Source organism: Chrysochloris asiatica, unplaced genomic scaffold (assembly GCF_000296735.1).
Source record: "Chrysochloris asiatica unplaced genomic scaffold, ChrAsi1.0 scaffold00006, whole genome shotgun sequence".
Classification (NCBI taxonomy): Eukaryota; Metazoa; Chordata; class Mammalia; order Afrosoricida; family Chrysochloridae; genus Chrysochloris; species Chrysochloris asiatica.
This window is the reverse complement of record NW_006408524.1, coordinates 38450968-38467750: the sequence shown is the minus strand read 5'-3', so window position 1 is coordinate 38467750 and position 16783 is coordinate 38450968. Positions and strand designations below refer to the sequence as shown.

The 16783-nt window shown below is 41.7% G+C and overlaps 1 protein-coding gene across 1 annotated transcript in view; it reads right to left on the bottom strand.

Moving 5' to 3' along the window:
- Positions 1–13062, bottom strand: part of ISPD (isoprenoid synthase domain containing) — a 393355-nt gene extending 380293 nt beyond the window's left edge. The window contains exon 1 of the mRNA XM_006832246.1: positions 12815–13062. Within this exon, the coding sequence (XP_006832309.1) occupies positions 12815–13062 (248 nt within the window). The remainder of the gene's footprint in view (positions 1–12814) is intronic.
- Positions 13063–16783: the final 3721 nt, after the last annotated feature.

Here is a 16783-nt window from a genome sequence, read left to right as displayed (position 1 = left end):
ATTGATACTTTTGAGTTATGGTGTTGGAAGAGAATATTGAAAGTGTCATGGGCTGCCAAAAGAACTAACAGATCTGTGTTGGAAGAAGTGCAGCCAGAATGCCCCTTGGAGGCCAGGATGGCCAAACTTCATCTCTCATACTTTGGACATATTGTCAGAAGGGGCCAGTCACTGAAGAAGGATACTGTGTTTGGTAAGGTGAAGGGTCAGAGAAAAAGAAGAAGACCCCCAGCGAGATGGATTGGCAAAGTGGCAGCATCAATTGGCTCAAGCATGGCAACAACTACGAGGCTGGCCCAGGACCAGGCAGTGTTTCGTTCTGTTGTGCTTAGGGTCGCTATGGGTCGGTACCGACTTGATGGCACCTAAGCTCTGGTAGCACAGTGGTTACAAATCGGGCTGCTAACCTCAAGGTCGGCAGTTCGAAACTCCCAGCAGTTCCACAAGAGAAAGATGAGGCGTTCTGCTCCCGTAAAGATTTACAGCCTCGGAAGCCCTGTGCAGGGCCACTATGAGTCAGAACTGACTCCACGGTACTTAACCACAACAACAACAACAACAACTAGGTCTAATAAAGAAGTAGATTTTGAAAGGTAAATAGTATGTCACACAATAGCTAAAAGAGATCATTTCACACTATATCAGAATTTCTGACTTAAAAGTTAAAATCCAACAATTAGAATATTAGTAGATTGTCAAAAAATAGAATATAACACAAATATGTCTTTCAACTGATTTTTTTTTTTTTCAGATAATCTTTCTCAATGGAATAGGAATAATCCTAATTCTTTTGAATAACAAAAGTTCACTGTCAATTTAAATGTGTCCTGGTGTGGCACTGTGGGTTAATGCGCTGGACTGCAAAGTCATTTGAACCTCAATGTCTATGGTTCAAGCTCACCAGCCACTCCTTGGAAACCCTATAAAGTGTTGCTATGGGTAGGAATCGACTAGATGGCATTTAACAATAACAACATTTAACAGGTTGGAGTTCTGGTGTTGTGCTGTGGGTTAAGGAGCTTGACTGCAAAGTTGGTTTAAATTGCAAGGTCAGTGGTTCAAGTTCACCAGCCGCTCCTAGGAAACCCTATACAGGGTCGTTATGGGTCAGAACTGACTCAATGGCACTTAACAGTAACAACTTAGTTGGTTAATTTGCTCTGGTAATGTAGTGGTTACAATCAGGCTGCTAATTACACAGTCAGCAGTTTGAAACTACCAGTGGTTCTGTGGCAGAAAGATGTGGCTTTCTGCTCCAGTGAAAATTTACAGCCTCAGAAACCCTATACAGGGTCTCTATGATTCAGAACCAACTCCACAGCACCTAACCACCACCACCACACCACCACCATTTAGTTGGTTGGAAGTTCAAACCCAACCAGCTGCTCCTTTGAAACCCTATACACAGAGTCCTATGAGTCAGAACTGACTCAAAGGTACTTAACAAAAACAATTTAGTTGGTAGGCAATCATTTAGATAACAACAAACCCTTGATTACATCAAGGTAAAATCTATAGTTTATTTGTGTAAGTACCAATCAGGATTAAATACAGTGAAAACCCACAAAATTTAATGAAATACTAAAATCAATTGTTTTGTTGAGACACATTCAAAATAAAAAGCAGTATGTTTTCTGTTGTAAAAACATTATCTTAAACAAAGACCTCCTGACCTGCTGGGCTGCAATAGTCCACACTTTTGAATGTTGTTGTTGTTAGGTGCCATCAAGTCAGTACTGACCCATAGCGACCCTAAGCACAACAGAAGGAAACACTGCCCAGTACTGGGCCAGCCTCACAATTGTTGCCACGCTTGAGCCCATTGATGCTGCCACTTTGCTGTGGTGGCTTGTGAGTTGCTGTGATTCTGTAAGGTATGCCACCAGTATTTTAAATACCAGCAGGGTCACCCATGGTGGACAGGTTTCAGATGAGCTTCCAGAGAAAGACAGACTAGGAAGGAGTAACAAACTACTTCCGAATATTTGTTCACTGAAAACCTTATGAATAGCAGAGAAACACTTTTGAATGACTGCTACATTAAAGCAGGCTAATTAATTAATGGAGGCCTGTCTTTCATTGTAGATTTAGTGATCCACAGCCAATAGACCTAAACCATGTAAGCCACCTCTGATCTATGATTTTCTGAGGCTGCTCATGTACAATCAAACACTTCATGGGATTTGGTTCCTTGGTTTGGAGGTTTAAGGTAATGGTTTCACTGGACATTCCAGTAAATTTGATTAATACCTTGTTTAATGCATGCATTCCTCCTAGTCTGCTGTGTATTGCCTGGGAATTTAAAAGCTTGCAAGCAGCCAGTCATGGCATGATATCTGGTTTCTCCTATCTGGAGCAACAGAGGAAGAGCAAAGTCAGGAACAGCAGGAGGAAATAAAATGTTTGGCTAATTGTCTCCATGAACACAATTACTCCTTTGTCATGACACTAGAACTGGATAATGACTGGCTGCCCTTACTGGCGTAGCACTGGACTGTAAACAGCAAAGTCAGTAGTTCAAACCCACCAGCTACTCCTTGGAAAAGCTAAACAGGGTCGCTATGAGTCAGAACTAACACAATACACTTAACAACAGCCATTACTGAACATTTTTTTCAAAGATTCTGTTCAAAAGAGGAAATGTTGAACATAATTTCAAATTTTCATGGACTCCAGATATTCTGGAGCCATGGAAACTGACTAAACTTCTAAAATTATTGATAATTTTTAAACCTTACACCAAAAATATTCCCTGAAGTCTTCTTAAAACCCAAACGACATTCTAACTTAACTAGAAAGAATATCCACTTTGAACACTGTGCTCTTTTAACATTAGGGAGAAAGATGAGGCATTCTGCTCCCGTAAAGATTTACAGCCTCGGAAACCCTGTGCAGGGTCACTATGAGTCGGAACTGACACCACGGTACTTAACAACAACAACATATGAGGTCCAACTCACAACAACAACTAGAAAGATGAGATGGGAAACTTAAGGGGCAGTGAGAGTTTATGTTAATAGTGAAGGAATAACTTGGAAAAGGAGGGTAAGAACGTACAACTTGAAGACTATCATCAATGGCACTGAACATGTAGAAATAATTCAATTGGTATATATTATGCTGTGTATACTCTCAGTAACAATAAAAATAAAATAAATCTTAGGAAATAGATGTAACTAAGAGGCATATGATCTATATTAATTCTGGTGAAGAGTCACTAATTAAATCTAGTGTCACATGATATAAAGCAACTATAGTTAGCAACAATAGTTAACATACTATGATTTTCATGTTTTATAGTCTCAAAAAAACATGAATGTGATTCAATTAACCCTTTTACATATGGGGAACTAGGAGGCAGGATGGTTACAAAACTTCCCCAAGGTCTTGCAGTTCATAAGTGGTAAAGCTGGGGTTTCAGCCCAGTCATTCTGGCTACAGGGTCCATATTCTTAACCACCTGTATACTATCTCTCATAATATGGGAATCATAAAAGATACTGAGCATACGATGAGCTCATAAACATCAATGATATCTTAAATCACAAAGATATCTGAATCTGCCAGTAAAATCAGTTTTATTTATCTACACTACTGACTTACTGATGAGGATCAAAGACCACAGCCTTCAGTGTGGGGTGCATCTCAATGTAAAGAAAACAAAAATCTTAATAACTGTATCAGTAAATAACATCATGATAAATGGAGGAAAAAATTGAAGTTGTTGAAAACTTCATTTTGCTTGGATCCACCATCAACACTCATGGAAGCAGCAGTCAAGAAATCAAATTACATTGGGCAAATCTGCTGCACAAATGTTCAAGAGCAAAGACATCAGTCAGAAGACTAAGGTGCGTCTGACCCAAGCTATGGCATTTTTCAATAGCTTCATATGCATGTGAAATTGTACAATGAATTAAGAAGACCATAGAAGAACTGATGCATTTGAGTCCTGGTGCTGGAGAAGAATATTAAAAGTACCATGGACTGCCAGTAGAATAAGTACAACCAGAATATTCCTTAGAAACCAAGATGACCAGACATCATCTCTCATACTTCGGACATATTATCAGGAGGGACCAGGCCCTGGAGAAGGATATCAAGCTCGGTGAAGCAGAGGGTCAGCAAAAGAGAGGGAGATCCCAAGGAGATGGATTGGCATAGTGGCAGCAGCAATGGACTCAAGTGTAAACCATTGTGAGATTAGCACAGAACTGAGCAGTGTTTCATTGTGTTGTGCTAAGGTCACTCTAGGCTAGAACTGATTCAAGCACACGTAACAACAACAACCATTATATTCCAAAAAGAACTTAGCATAGAAAAAAATATACTTACAATCTTCCATCATGACAATTCAGTGTTTTCTTTTATTGTATCTTTTAAAATACAGACTCCATGATACACAGGAACAATGTCTGTATTGTCCATTAGTTTATACACAGTACCTACTAGGTACTCAACAAAGGTATGACGAATGAATAAAGGTCATTGCTACATCTCATCTTCCAGGAATAGACCAACATCTCACATAGAAGTATAGATTCAATGAGTATGAAAACAAAGGAAGTTTTCCTCAGGTCTCTAGTTACCTTTGTTATTGTTGTTATGTGCTGTGGAGTCAGTTCCGATTCATAGCGACCCTGTACAGGGTTTCTGAGGCTGTAAATCTTTGCAGGAGCAGAAAGCCTCATCTTTCTCCCACAGAACAGCTGGTAGTTTTGAACTGCTCACCCTGAAGTTAGCAGCCCGATTCGTAACCACTAAGCTCCCAGAGCTCCTTACTCATCATTAAAAAGGAACAATGAGAGGGAAAACAAGAAGAATGAAAATTGCCTTCCTGGTGTGGCACTGTGGGTTAATACGCTAGACTGCAAAGTCAGTTTGAACCATAAGGTTGGTGATTCAAACTCACCAGCCACTCCTTGGAAAACCTATCCAGGGTCACTATGGGTTGACACCAAGTCGACAGCATTTAACAACAACAACATGGTAGATGGATTGACGTAGTGGCAGTAGCTATGGACTCCGAGGTAACAACTGATAATGATGCAGGACCAAGCAGGGTTTCATTGTGATATGAGCAAGGTTGCTATGAGTCGGAACCAACACAACAGCACCTAAAAAAACAAATACAAGGATAAGCACTGGACTGATAACTGCAAGGTTGGCAGTTCAAATCCACCAGCCACTCCTCGGAAACCCTACACAGGGTTGTTCTGAGACGGAACCAACTAGATGGCACTTTACAAAAACAACTTGCAGTGTGGACTGACTGTTTTCTATATTTCTAGTTGTTTGGTTTTTTAGTCTTGATCTACAGATCCCAAAGCTCCCTGTTAAAGAGCAAAGATGTCACTTTCAGGACTCAGGTACTTTCATGACACTTTCAATTACTTCATATGCATGTAAAAATTGGACAGCGAATAAGGAGGACCACAGAAGAATTAATGCATTTGAATTATGGTGTTGGTGAAGAAATACTGAAAGTAACATGGACTGCCAGAAGAGTAAACAAATCTGTCTTGGAAGAAGTACAGCCAGAATGTCCCTTAGAAGAGTGGATGACAAGACTTCATCTCTCGAACTCTGGATGTGTTTTCAGGATTGACCAGTCCCTGGAGAAGGACATCATGTTTGTAAAGTGGAGGGTCAGTGAAAAAGAGAAAGACTGCCGATGAGATGAGTTAACTCAAAGACAGCAATCATGGGCTCAAGCATAACAGTAGTTATGAGCATGGCATAGGACACGGCAGTCAGTATTTTATTCTGTCATATACAGAGTCACTATGAGTAGAAATCAACTCACTGGCACCTAACAACAACAAAATTCCTTGAGGGCCAGGATTACAATTATTTTATATCATTTCACTGGGGGGAAATTCAATCACAAAGAAGCAAAACCAACAACATTCATAGACTGCCACAGGAGATCACAAGGGCAGCATTTGCCCAGGGATAAAGCTCTGAGAAAGCAGGAAGATAGGAAAGAAGGACGAATGACAATGGGAAAGGCAAGGAAGATTGCTGCTACATTGTAGAAAATGCAATCGATGTCATAAAACAAAATTGTTCCATGGAAAACCAATTTGCTCTGTAAACTTTTACCAAAATCACAAAACAGAGCAAAAAAAAAAAAAGATAACGGACTCATTACGTAATTTTGTTCAGCAATGTAGCATGAACTCAGCACTTGCAAGTCTTTATAAATACTGTTTGTATCTCAAAGGATTTATTCACATTCTTTTCTAGTTATAGAATTAAAAGCCTTTCACAGAATTAAAATTTAATAATGTAGAATCATGGGACTGAAAAAGACTTTAAGTACCTCACACAGTGCCTATTGAACAAATATTTGCTGAATAAATGGATCTGGTCTGCGTCCTTAACTGGAGGCAGGTCCATACCTAACCCCCTGCAGTCAACAAGATTCTATCAAGTTCTCCAGAATATTTCTTTCCTGGCATATTCCACTGGCAAATACAAACCTAAACCTAAGCTCCATTATATCGACAGATATTTTCTGGAAGAAATAGAATATCGCAGATGCTATTTTTCTCCCAGAATAGCATAAGTTATTACTAACAGGAGTATTCTCAGACAATTTAATAAGATGGGTAAAAAATAGAACATTTGAACCAATGCTTTAAAACCCGTATGGAAAAGCAATCCCTGTTAATACTTGGAAAGTGTTCTCATCCACACTGCTTAACTGTGGCCCTGAAGAGACCGTGGCAGCTGCTGTTCACTGCCACCACTGCCCTCAGGGAAATTTAGCTCTGAATTGTCCCATGGCTATGATTTATAAGTTATCATCTCTTTATAACCAGACCGGTGTTTTAGTAGCAAAACATCAAACTGGTATGAAGGGTTGGCTCCTGACTGCCTTCTTTCCTCACTTCTGCCCAAGAAGTCTTCTGTCATCAGGCCTCAATCTAACCCACCCAGCCTTATCCGTCTTAAAGGAGCCGCACAAGGGCTACTGGGAAATAAAACAAATTGCTGATCACTGAGCCAGAAAAAAAATTTGTTGTTGTTAGTGCCGTAAAGCCAGTTCCAACTCACAGCAACCCTGTATAGGGTTTCCAAGGAGTGGCTGATGAGTTTGAAGACCAGACCTTGCAGTTCAAACCTACCTTATGGTCCAGTGGAAAAAATATAATAGACCTTATTGCTTTTTGACTAAAACCTTAAGACTAAACTATTTTTAAGTAGTTTTCAATTAGGTTGTTGGTGTTGTCATTGTTAAGTGCCAATGAGTCGATTCCGACTCAGCAATGCTATATAGGGTTTATAGAAGTGGCTGGTTCTTGGAACAACCTACAAACTGTAATATTTGATCCTTTTTGTTTATAATGTACAAATCTTAGCTGTCAGTTGAATAATTTTAAAAGGACATAGCAAATGAACATATAAACACCTCCTCCCTTCTATCTATCTCATTATCCAACATTTCATATTTATGACAATAGCATAAAATCTACTATTTGATGATTTTGCACATTAATGTAGTGATGCAATTTGGCAGTTATGTTAATTATGCAGCCATCTCCATTTTGTGATCTGATATGACCATACATCATGATGCTGATTTTTCATAACAAGCTGGTCCTCAGAACCTAACCACATCCATAGGTGGAGAGAAAGGGTGTAAATACATACAGCATCACATGATACCAGATTACAGGAGCTATACTCATATACCCATACACAACATAATTTTGACATACTAAGTTAAACTTTGGGCTACCATTTTTCCAGATAGTAAAAACATGTTTAGGTAGCATTGTTTATCTTGAAAAGAAACTAAATATGTATCTTTACATTTCACTCTAACACTAGGGAACTTGGGGCAAAACTTCAGGGTTGAGCCAATTTTCATTCCTTGTTGTTGATGTTGTTAAGTGCCGCTGACTCGGTTCCGTCTCATAGAGATACATGTAGGGTTTCGCAGCAGCAGCTGGTGATTTGAACCACTTGAACAACTGACCTTTGAGTTCAAACCGAAATTGCAATCCAGTGCTTATCTTACAGTACTACTCGAGGTCTGTATAATTAGTTCAAACATTCAAAATTCGAAAAGAAAAATTATCAACACAGAAACATAACTCTGAAAGTAGGTGAAGTGTGCACAGCTTGACCAAGGCAAATGATGTCACAAAGATGTACAACAACCACTTGTCTGTCAGTTTGTCATACTGGGATGGCTTGCATGTTGTTGTGATGCTGGAAACTATGCCACTGGGGTTTTAAATACCATCAGGGTATACCCACGGTGGACACGTTTCAGCTGAGCTTCCAGAATAAGAATCAGAATGAGAAAGAGAGGCAGACAGCTACTGATTGTTTAGCCAGTGAAAACATTATGAACAATGGCTGAACACTGTCAAATAGCACCAGAATATTGAATATTGAAACATCTTGAATAGCACCAGAATATTGTCAGATACAGTGAAAGAAATGATGAGCCACTCAGGTTGGGAGGCAATCAAAGTACAATCAGGGAAGAGCTGCCTCCTCAAAGTACAATTGACCATGAAGACACGAATAGAGTAAAGCTGTCAGAACCTTCATTTGCTGATGGGGCACAACTCAAAATGAGAAGAAACAGCTGTAAACATCATTAATAACAGGAACATAGAATGTACTAAGTATGAATTTAGGAAAATTTGAAATAAAAAATGAAATGGAACACATAAACATTGATATTCTAGGCATTAGTAAGCTGAAAAGGACTGGTATTGGCCATTTTGAACCTGAAAATCATGTGGTTAACTATGCCAGGAATGACAAATTGAAAAGGAATGATGTCACATTCATCAGCAAAATGAACACTTCAAGATCTGTCAAAGTATAATACTCATGATAAGATAACAACCATTTGCCTAGGAGGAAGACCAGATGATACCATTGTTATTCAAATTTACACACCAACCACTAAAGTCAGTGATGATGAAATTGAAGAATTCTACCAACTTCTTCAGTCTGAAACTGATCAAACATGCAATCAAGTTGTATTTATAACTGCTGATTATTGGAATACAAAGGTTGGAAACAAAGAAGACAGATCAGTAATTGGAAAATATGGCCTTGGTGATAGAAATGATGCTGGCGATCACATGATAGAGGAACTTATACATAGTTGAAGAGGCAGCTGTTAGAACAGAATGTTGTTGTTGCTAAGTGCCTTGAAGTCAGTTTCAAGTCACAGTGACCCTGTGTAGGGTTTCCAAGGGGTGTTTGGTGGTTTTGAAACAACAACCTTGCAGTCCCGGGCTTATCCTACAGCACCACATCAGGACTCCAATAGATGCATAATTTTAAAGAATATATCATTTCCCTAAAGTGAATAAAAATAGACATCTTCAAAACATTTTATGTTACTGCTTGTGTTTTTTTTTTTTTGAAATTGCATAATTTATCTTTTAGAATGAAATTAGTTAGGCCTTTGGCACCATACTCTAGAATTATCAGCAATCTATGAAGTCCATCTTTTACCAAAAGAGACAAAAGGGATTTCATTTCATAAATGGCCACAAAACCATCCACACACATATTTGCAACAGTTTCCAAAGATTTCCTGGGATATACCGAACAAACAAAAATATTCCCTAACTTTGTTAAGGTGTCTTATTTGTGGCAAAAAAAGAACCATAAAGTATTTAGAATGGAGGTTTTGATTAATTTTTTTGATTAACTGGAGTCCTGGTGTGGCACTGTGGGCTAATGCATCAGACTGCAAAGTAATTTCAAGTGCAAGGTCGGTGGTTCAAGCTCACCAGCTGCTCCTTGGAAACCCTATACAGGGTCGCTATGGGTCAGAATCGACTCGACGGCAATTAACAACAACATTAGTTAGGATTTTATGATTGGTGTTATGATACAAACATGGATGTACTTATGCCTTACTTTCCATAAAAAAAGACCTTTCCAGATTATTCTTTTTCGTTAAAAATATTTGGAGATTTTAAATTTTCCTTCCTTTCATCTTTAGTTCTTTTCTTCCACCCTTTCTTTCTTTCTTTCCCTCTTTCTTTATTCTTCCTTTCTTTTTCAGAATGTTTGTCTAGCTCAAACTGTCTCAGAAGCTAAGGAGATACAAACATGCAGATCAATCCAAAAGATTTTCATGAAGAAGAAAAGTTAAATGTAAATTCTACACAATTGAATACTACGTAAATAAATAAATAAATAAATAAATAAATACCCTACTGGCCAAGACCCTGCAACATGAACTGCATTGTCACAATCTCTTTGACAATGGCATGTTGTAAAAACCTGATTCGCACAATCATTTGAAGAACATTTCCACCCAGAGAAATGAAAGAAAACAGAAATGAGAGACGACACAACTGAAACTGTTTCAATATTTGTATGAGTTTCAGATGTAACCACCGGTCTGATTACAAAAAGTGAGGATGACTATGGTTCTTTACTGCTTCCACTTCCCAAATGCCAATATTCAGAATATAAAACAACCATAGGAGAAGTAATTTGAGCTCTCTGACATCTAGGGTATGGGTAAGGAGAGGGGTGCCTTAATAGAGAACATGGTACAGTCCTTAGACTTGTTGTTGGTAAGTACCATCAAGTCAGTTCCAATGCAAGATTTCCAAGGAGCGGTTAGTAAGTTTAAACTATCCATCATGGTCCTCAAACAGACCTTGCAGTCCAGTACTGTATCCCACAGCACCACACCAAGACTCGAGCCCAACGAAGTCGATCTTCATTAAAGCCTTTTGCAAAGGCTATATTAAAGGATGCCATCTGTCTTGAAAGTGTGGCGCTGTGGGCTAATGCGTCAGACTGCAAAGTCGTTTGAACTGCAAGGTCAGTAGTTCAAGCTCACCAGCTGCTCCTTGAAAACCCTATTCAGGGTCGCTATGGGTCGGAATCAACTCGATGGCACTTAATAACAACAACATCTGTCTTGAAAAGGAGCTCTGGTAGCATAGTGGTTAGGAATCAGGCTGCTAATCTCAAGATCATCAGTTCAAAACTACCAGCTGTTCCACGGGAGAAAGATGAGACTTTCTGCTCCCATAAAGATTACAGCCTCGGAAACCCTAAAATGCAAACTGCTTAAAATATTACAACACAGTCAAGTTTAAACACCTTAGCAACAAGAGCCTTGAAAATCCTGTTCTTACCCACACACATCACATTAACCAGAAAAACCAAATCCATGGTGCTCCAGTCACTTCAGATTCGTGAAGACGCCATCTGTTATAGTGTAAAACCGACTCAAATGGTTTTCTTGAAGCTGAGGGTTAATGCACTGGATTGCCAGGTAAGTTTGAATGGCAAGGTTGGTGGTTCAACTCACCATTCGCTCCTCAGAAACCCTATACAGTCACTGAGTCGAACCGACTTGCTGGCACGTAACAACAATCTTCATTAAAGCAGATCCCTAGCTAGACTTGTCTAGTGACACTGGGTGCGTTCAAACCACCAACATTTAGTGCCAAGCCTCTGCGCCACGTCATATGGCACTAAATACAAAACAAAAGTAATAAAATGACACCATTTCCTCCATTCACCTCCATAGCTCCTCACTCCTGCTCCCTAACCCCCTTCCCCATCCTCCATTTACTTCCCCAACGAGTTAATCCGTCCCTTTTCTTTCAAGACATAGCAAATGTAGGCTTCCATTTCAAAATCCTCCCATGCTTACATCCTTTTTCACCTTTGAATGATTTCAGTTAAATTCTACTCCTTCACTTGCAGTACAGTGGTAACTTATTTCAGACTGTCTCAAAATACTCAACAAGTGTGAATGACTAAAAAGGGATGAAATGAATGAACCAGAATGAACCAACAAAAGCCAAGGAAACTAGATTTGCTTGGAGTAGAATGCGTAATCCTCACACTGTGAGAGAGGGAGACAGATAGACTGACTCCTAGAAGACCTGATCCTTATTAGGCCTCCTAGGGACCATCCACCCAACCTACTGCCCTGAAACCTATTGTGACTTATAGCAATCCTATAGGATAACTCTATTGTTGTTGTTATGTGCCGTGGAGTTGGTTCCGACTCATAGTGACCCTGTACAAGGTTTCTGAGGCTGTAAATCTCTACGGGAGCAGAACGCCTCATCTTTCTCCCGCAGAACAGCTGGTAGTTTCGAACTGCTGACCCTGAGGTTCGTAACCACTACGTATAGGGCAATCCAATGTTAAGTGCAGTGGTGTCCAACTCATAATGACCTTGTATAGGATTTCCAAGGAGCCGCTGATGGGGTTTGAAGCACAGACTTTATGGTTTGCAGTCAAGTGCTTATCTAACAAGGCCACACCAGGAATTCAATCATGTAAGGTTTCCAAAGCTGTAAATCTTTACCGAAGCCGACTTAGCCACCTTTCTCCCTCAGAACAGCTGGCAAGGTGGTAGGTTCAAACCCTCCAATCTATCAGTTCGCAACCGCGCATCTTAACCACTGCACCACCAAGGCTCCTCATTTGGGACAAAATCAGAATTAAGTTTCCCTTAAACCCTCCCCAAGCAGTCTTTATTCCAGTCCACATGGGGGCTTTCCCCACTGTGGGCTTGGACACGTGTAGGGTTTGGTGAGATCGCTCCAGTTTTGCACCCATCTGTTAAAGAGCCAGAGCTGTGTATCTCTGAAATGCTGTTAGAAGTAGATCTCAAGCGTAAGTCACAGACAGTGGAGTGGGGCCCAGCAATATGCCTCCATGTCGGCGCCTGCGCTAGAGAGCCACCCAGGCAGGTGCCTCAGAGCAACCCTGCGCGGGCTGGGCTGGGCCGGGAGCCGGAGACCTGCCCCCGGGACAGTGGGGAGCGCCGGCGCCGCGTTACCTCTCCAGGGCCTGCAGGGTGTAGCTGATGAGCGGCCTTTCCAAGATGGGGCAGAACTGCTTCGGGGTGGGGACGCCCATCCTCTCCCCGCACCCCCCGGCCGGCAACACGGCCGCCACGCGGTACCCTGGCTGGGCTCCCACCTCGCTCGGAGAGTAGGCCGAGGTCGCCTGGCAGACGCCGCCCGGGCCTCTCAGGCAAGGCCCCGGCTCCGCCGGCCTAGAGCCTCCGGACGGGCTGGGCTCCATGGTGGCAGGGAGTGCTCGCTTCGGACCAGAGCGCCCCGCGGCTGCTCCTGCCCTAGGTCAAGGGTTGCGGGGTCTGGATTTGTACAAAAAGAGCCCGCTCTAGCCGTGCCGGCTCCGCCGCTGCGCGTCCCCTGGGGACAGTCGCGGCTGCAGCTGAGACCGCGGATCTTTTCTCGTAGTACTGCAGCTGCCTCTGTAAACCGGACCCAGCGCCCCCAGGAGGGTTAATTTCCACGTTCTTCCCTTCTCCCTGGGCAGGCCCAGCAATCGCCGCGAGGGAAGCGTTTGCACTCCCTGCATACCTAAGGGTCCCATAAACTTAACAACTGTGCATATGCAACAGAAGTCGGACTCCCTCCCATCCTCCTCCGCCCCTCCCTACACTGAGACGTTTGGAAGAGATTGACTTTCAAATCACAGGACCTAGTGGACTGAGGGATTTATCTGATTGAACTACCCAGGATTCCTGATTCCCACCTAAAATAAACTGTGGATGAGCAAGTGTTACTGTGAAAAACCAATAAACCTAACTGCGGTGGTTCCCAGACTTGTCTGCACTTTGCAATAACCTGAGGAGCTCAAAACTTCTGGCAACTAACTGTGTTCCACCCTCAGCGCCTAGGATTTCATAGGGCTGATGTGTGGCCTGGTATGACACTGTAGGATAGGGACTGCACTGCTAGCAGCAATATCAGCAGCCATTGTTCAAAAACCCTATACAGGGTCTCAATGAGTCCAAACTGACTCCAGGACACGAAACAACTCCGGGAGTCCTGGTGTGGCGCTGTGGATTAATGCACTACACTGCAAAGTCGCTTGAACCCCAAGGTCGTTAGTTCATGCTCACCAGTTGCTCCTCAGAAATCCTGTACAGGGTTGCTATGGATCAGAACTGACTGGCACTTAACTACAATATAATATTAGTATTAAATTTCATAGCTAAAGACAGAAGAGTCTTAAGACCCTTGCACAAGGGAACAACACAACAACCGAAGTTGAAGAATTTCTAGCAATAAGCATGTCTTGCCTTTAGTAATGTCCTTGCTGAACGGGTTTATTGAATCCCTGGAATGTAAACGCCATGAAAACAGGGACCTTGTTTTTTTCTTTGTTTGCTTGTTTGTTTATGGTTGTATTCCCAGTTTTGGAACATAACAGAGGCTTTATGCATACTGTTCTAGAGGGGAAAAGACCTTAAATTCAAATGTAGTTTATGTTGCTGATAAGTGTCTTTGCGTCATTTGCTGTATAAGGGTTAGGGTTCTGAGGAGCAGCTGGTGAGTTGAACCACCCCAACCGACCCTGAAGTTCAAACCGGCCAGTGCTTTAAGCTACAGCACCACACCAAGATAGAGGAAAGAGAACAAAGGGCATCGCAAAATCATGATTGGAAGCAGATCACCTCATTATTGCCCCATACAGTATATGTAAGCATGAAAGTGATCATAATTGGAATACTTACAATATTGCAGATTAGAAAAATTCCCAGGATTGGTTCTGGGGCCCTCCAACAACTTTGGTGGAGAAGTATAACTCACAAGGATTAGGCATTTTTGTTGTTAAGTGACATCAAGTCAGTTCGATTAATAACGAGCCTGTATAGGATTTCCGGGAATCCTGGTGTGACGCTGTATAATGTGCTGGACTGCATAGTCGGTTTGAACTGAAAGGTCATTGGCTGAAGCTCGCCAGCCCAGCCGCTGCTCTGAACCGAATCCACAGCACTTAACAACAACAAAATAGGGTAGCATAGTGGTTACGAATCGGGCTGTGAACCGCAAGGTCAGCAGTTCGAAACTACCAGCTGTTCCGCGGGAGAAAGATAAGGCTTTCTGCTCCCTTAAAGATTTATAGCCTTGGAAACCCTGTGCAGGGTTGCTATGAGTTGTAACCTACTCCTCGGCACAAACCACCATCAGGAGCAGCTGGTGAGTTTGAACTGCCAACCTTGTGGGTCCGTAGTCCAGTGCTTATCCACACCTGGAGTTCATTTCCATTAAGGGCACTCCCAGGCAAATCCCTGAGGGATAAACATGCCTCTCTCTGGACTGTTGTGGGGAGTCAAAGCAATTCACATTCAAATGTACTGTTCCTGAGGGCAAAACTTTTTACAATTCCTGTTAGTTAGTGGTCAGAAAGAATTCACTAAAAGCTGAATTTATGTTGCTGTATTGTTGTTGTTGTTGTTGTGAAATGCTGTCATGTAGATTCTGATACATACTGACTCTGTATAGGGCTTTCAAGGAGCACCTGGTGAATTTGAACCGCTGACCTTGTGATTCAAACCACCTTGTAGTCCAGTGCTGTAATCTACAGTGCCACACTTGCTGTAGAGCATGCTACCTGAAGGTTTTTTGCCTGTGCACACCAACTCCTGCCAGACAGAGCTTAATTCCATCTTCTGCCTGGGTTTAAGTGTTGCCATATCAATCTGTCCTGAGTACCTCATGCACCTCTGACAGCTGAACTGCCAAAGTGAAAAGCAGATTTACTTAAAAGTGGGTTTCCCACTTCCCCCAGGAAAGTGGTCCTGCCAGGAACTTTCCTGGGCACACCCTTTAATGGTTGCCTTGTTGTGATGTCATACCCCAAGAACCTCAGAGACAGTCTGTAAGCCTTCCTATCTGCAAGAGTCCCCGCCCTGCTTCCGTAGGCCCTGTATGTGTACATGTCTCAGTGCTGCCATCAGTCCTGGTTGTAAGAAGATGTTCCTTTGTTCTCTGTGCCCTATAAAAGATAGACTTGGAAGTAGAACTTCAGAAAATCCTTGTGGTGACTATGATTCCCTTCTCCTGGATGATCTATGTTGTCTTGTCTTATTCTTATTTAAGACTTAATAAAGAGTCTGTAATATTTACACATGTGAAGACTGGGGTCTCTTTTCTCCCTTACAACAACGTCAAGACTCCCAATGGATTTAGGGTTTCTACTATAAATCATAGCCTCTGCAAACCAACTGCTCAGAACATAAATCCAATGTGCTGGGTTGCAAAGTTGGTTTGAACCACAAGTTCAGCGGTTCACACTCACCATCTGCTCCTCAGAAACCCTATACTGAGTCACTAAGGGTCAGAACCTACTCAATGGCAACTAGCAACAGCAATGATAATTCAAACTCACCAGCAGCTCCTCAGAAACCCCATACAGGGTTCCTATGAGTCGGAATTGACCCAATGTCATTTAACAACAACATCAATAATATTGAATTCATTTTTGTTTGGTGCCATCTAGTTGGTTCCAATCCACCCAGCCCTGCGCCAGCCTTACAATTGTTGCTATGCTTGAACCCATTGCTGCCAATCCATTTCATTGGGGTTCTCCATCTTTTCCACTGACCCTCCACTTTACCAAGCATGATGTCCTTCTCCAGCAACTGGTTTCTCCTGATAATATGTCAGAAATATGAGAGACTAAGTCTAGCCATCTTGGATTTTAAGAAGCATCCTGGTTATACTTCTTCCAACACAGATTTGTTTGTTCTTTTGGCAATCTATGGTACCTTTAATATACTTCTCCAATACCATAACTCAAATGCATCAAATCTACAGTTTTCTTTATTTATTGTTCAACTTTCATATGCATAGGAGGCTGTTGAAAATACCATGGCTTGGACCAGGTGCACTTTAGTCTTCAGACTGACATCTTTGCTCTTGAGTACTTTTAAAAGGTACTGTGCAGCAAATCTGCCTAATGCAACACATCGTTTGATTTATTGACTGCT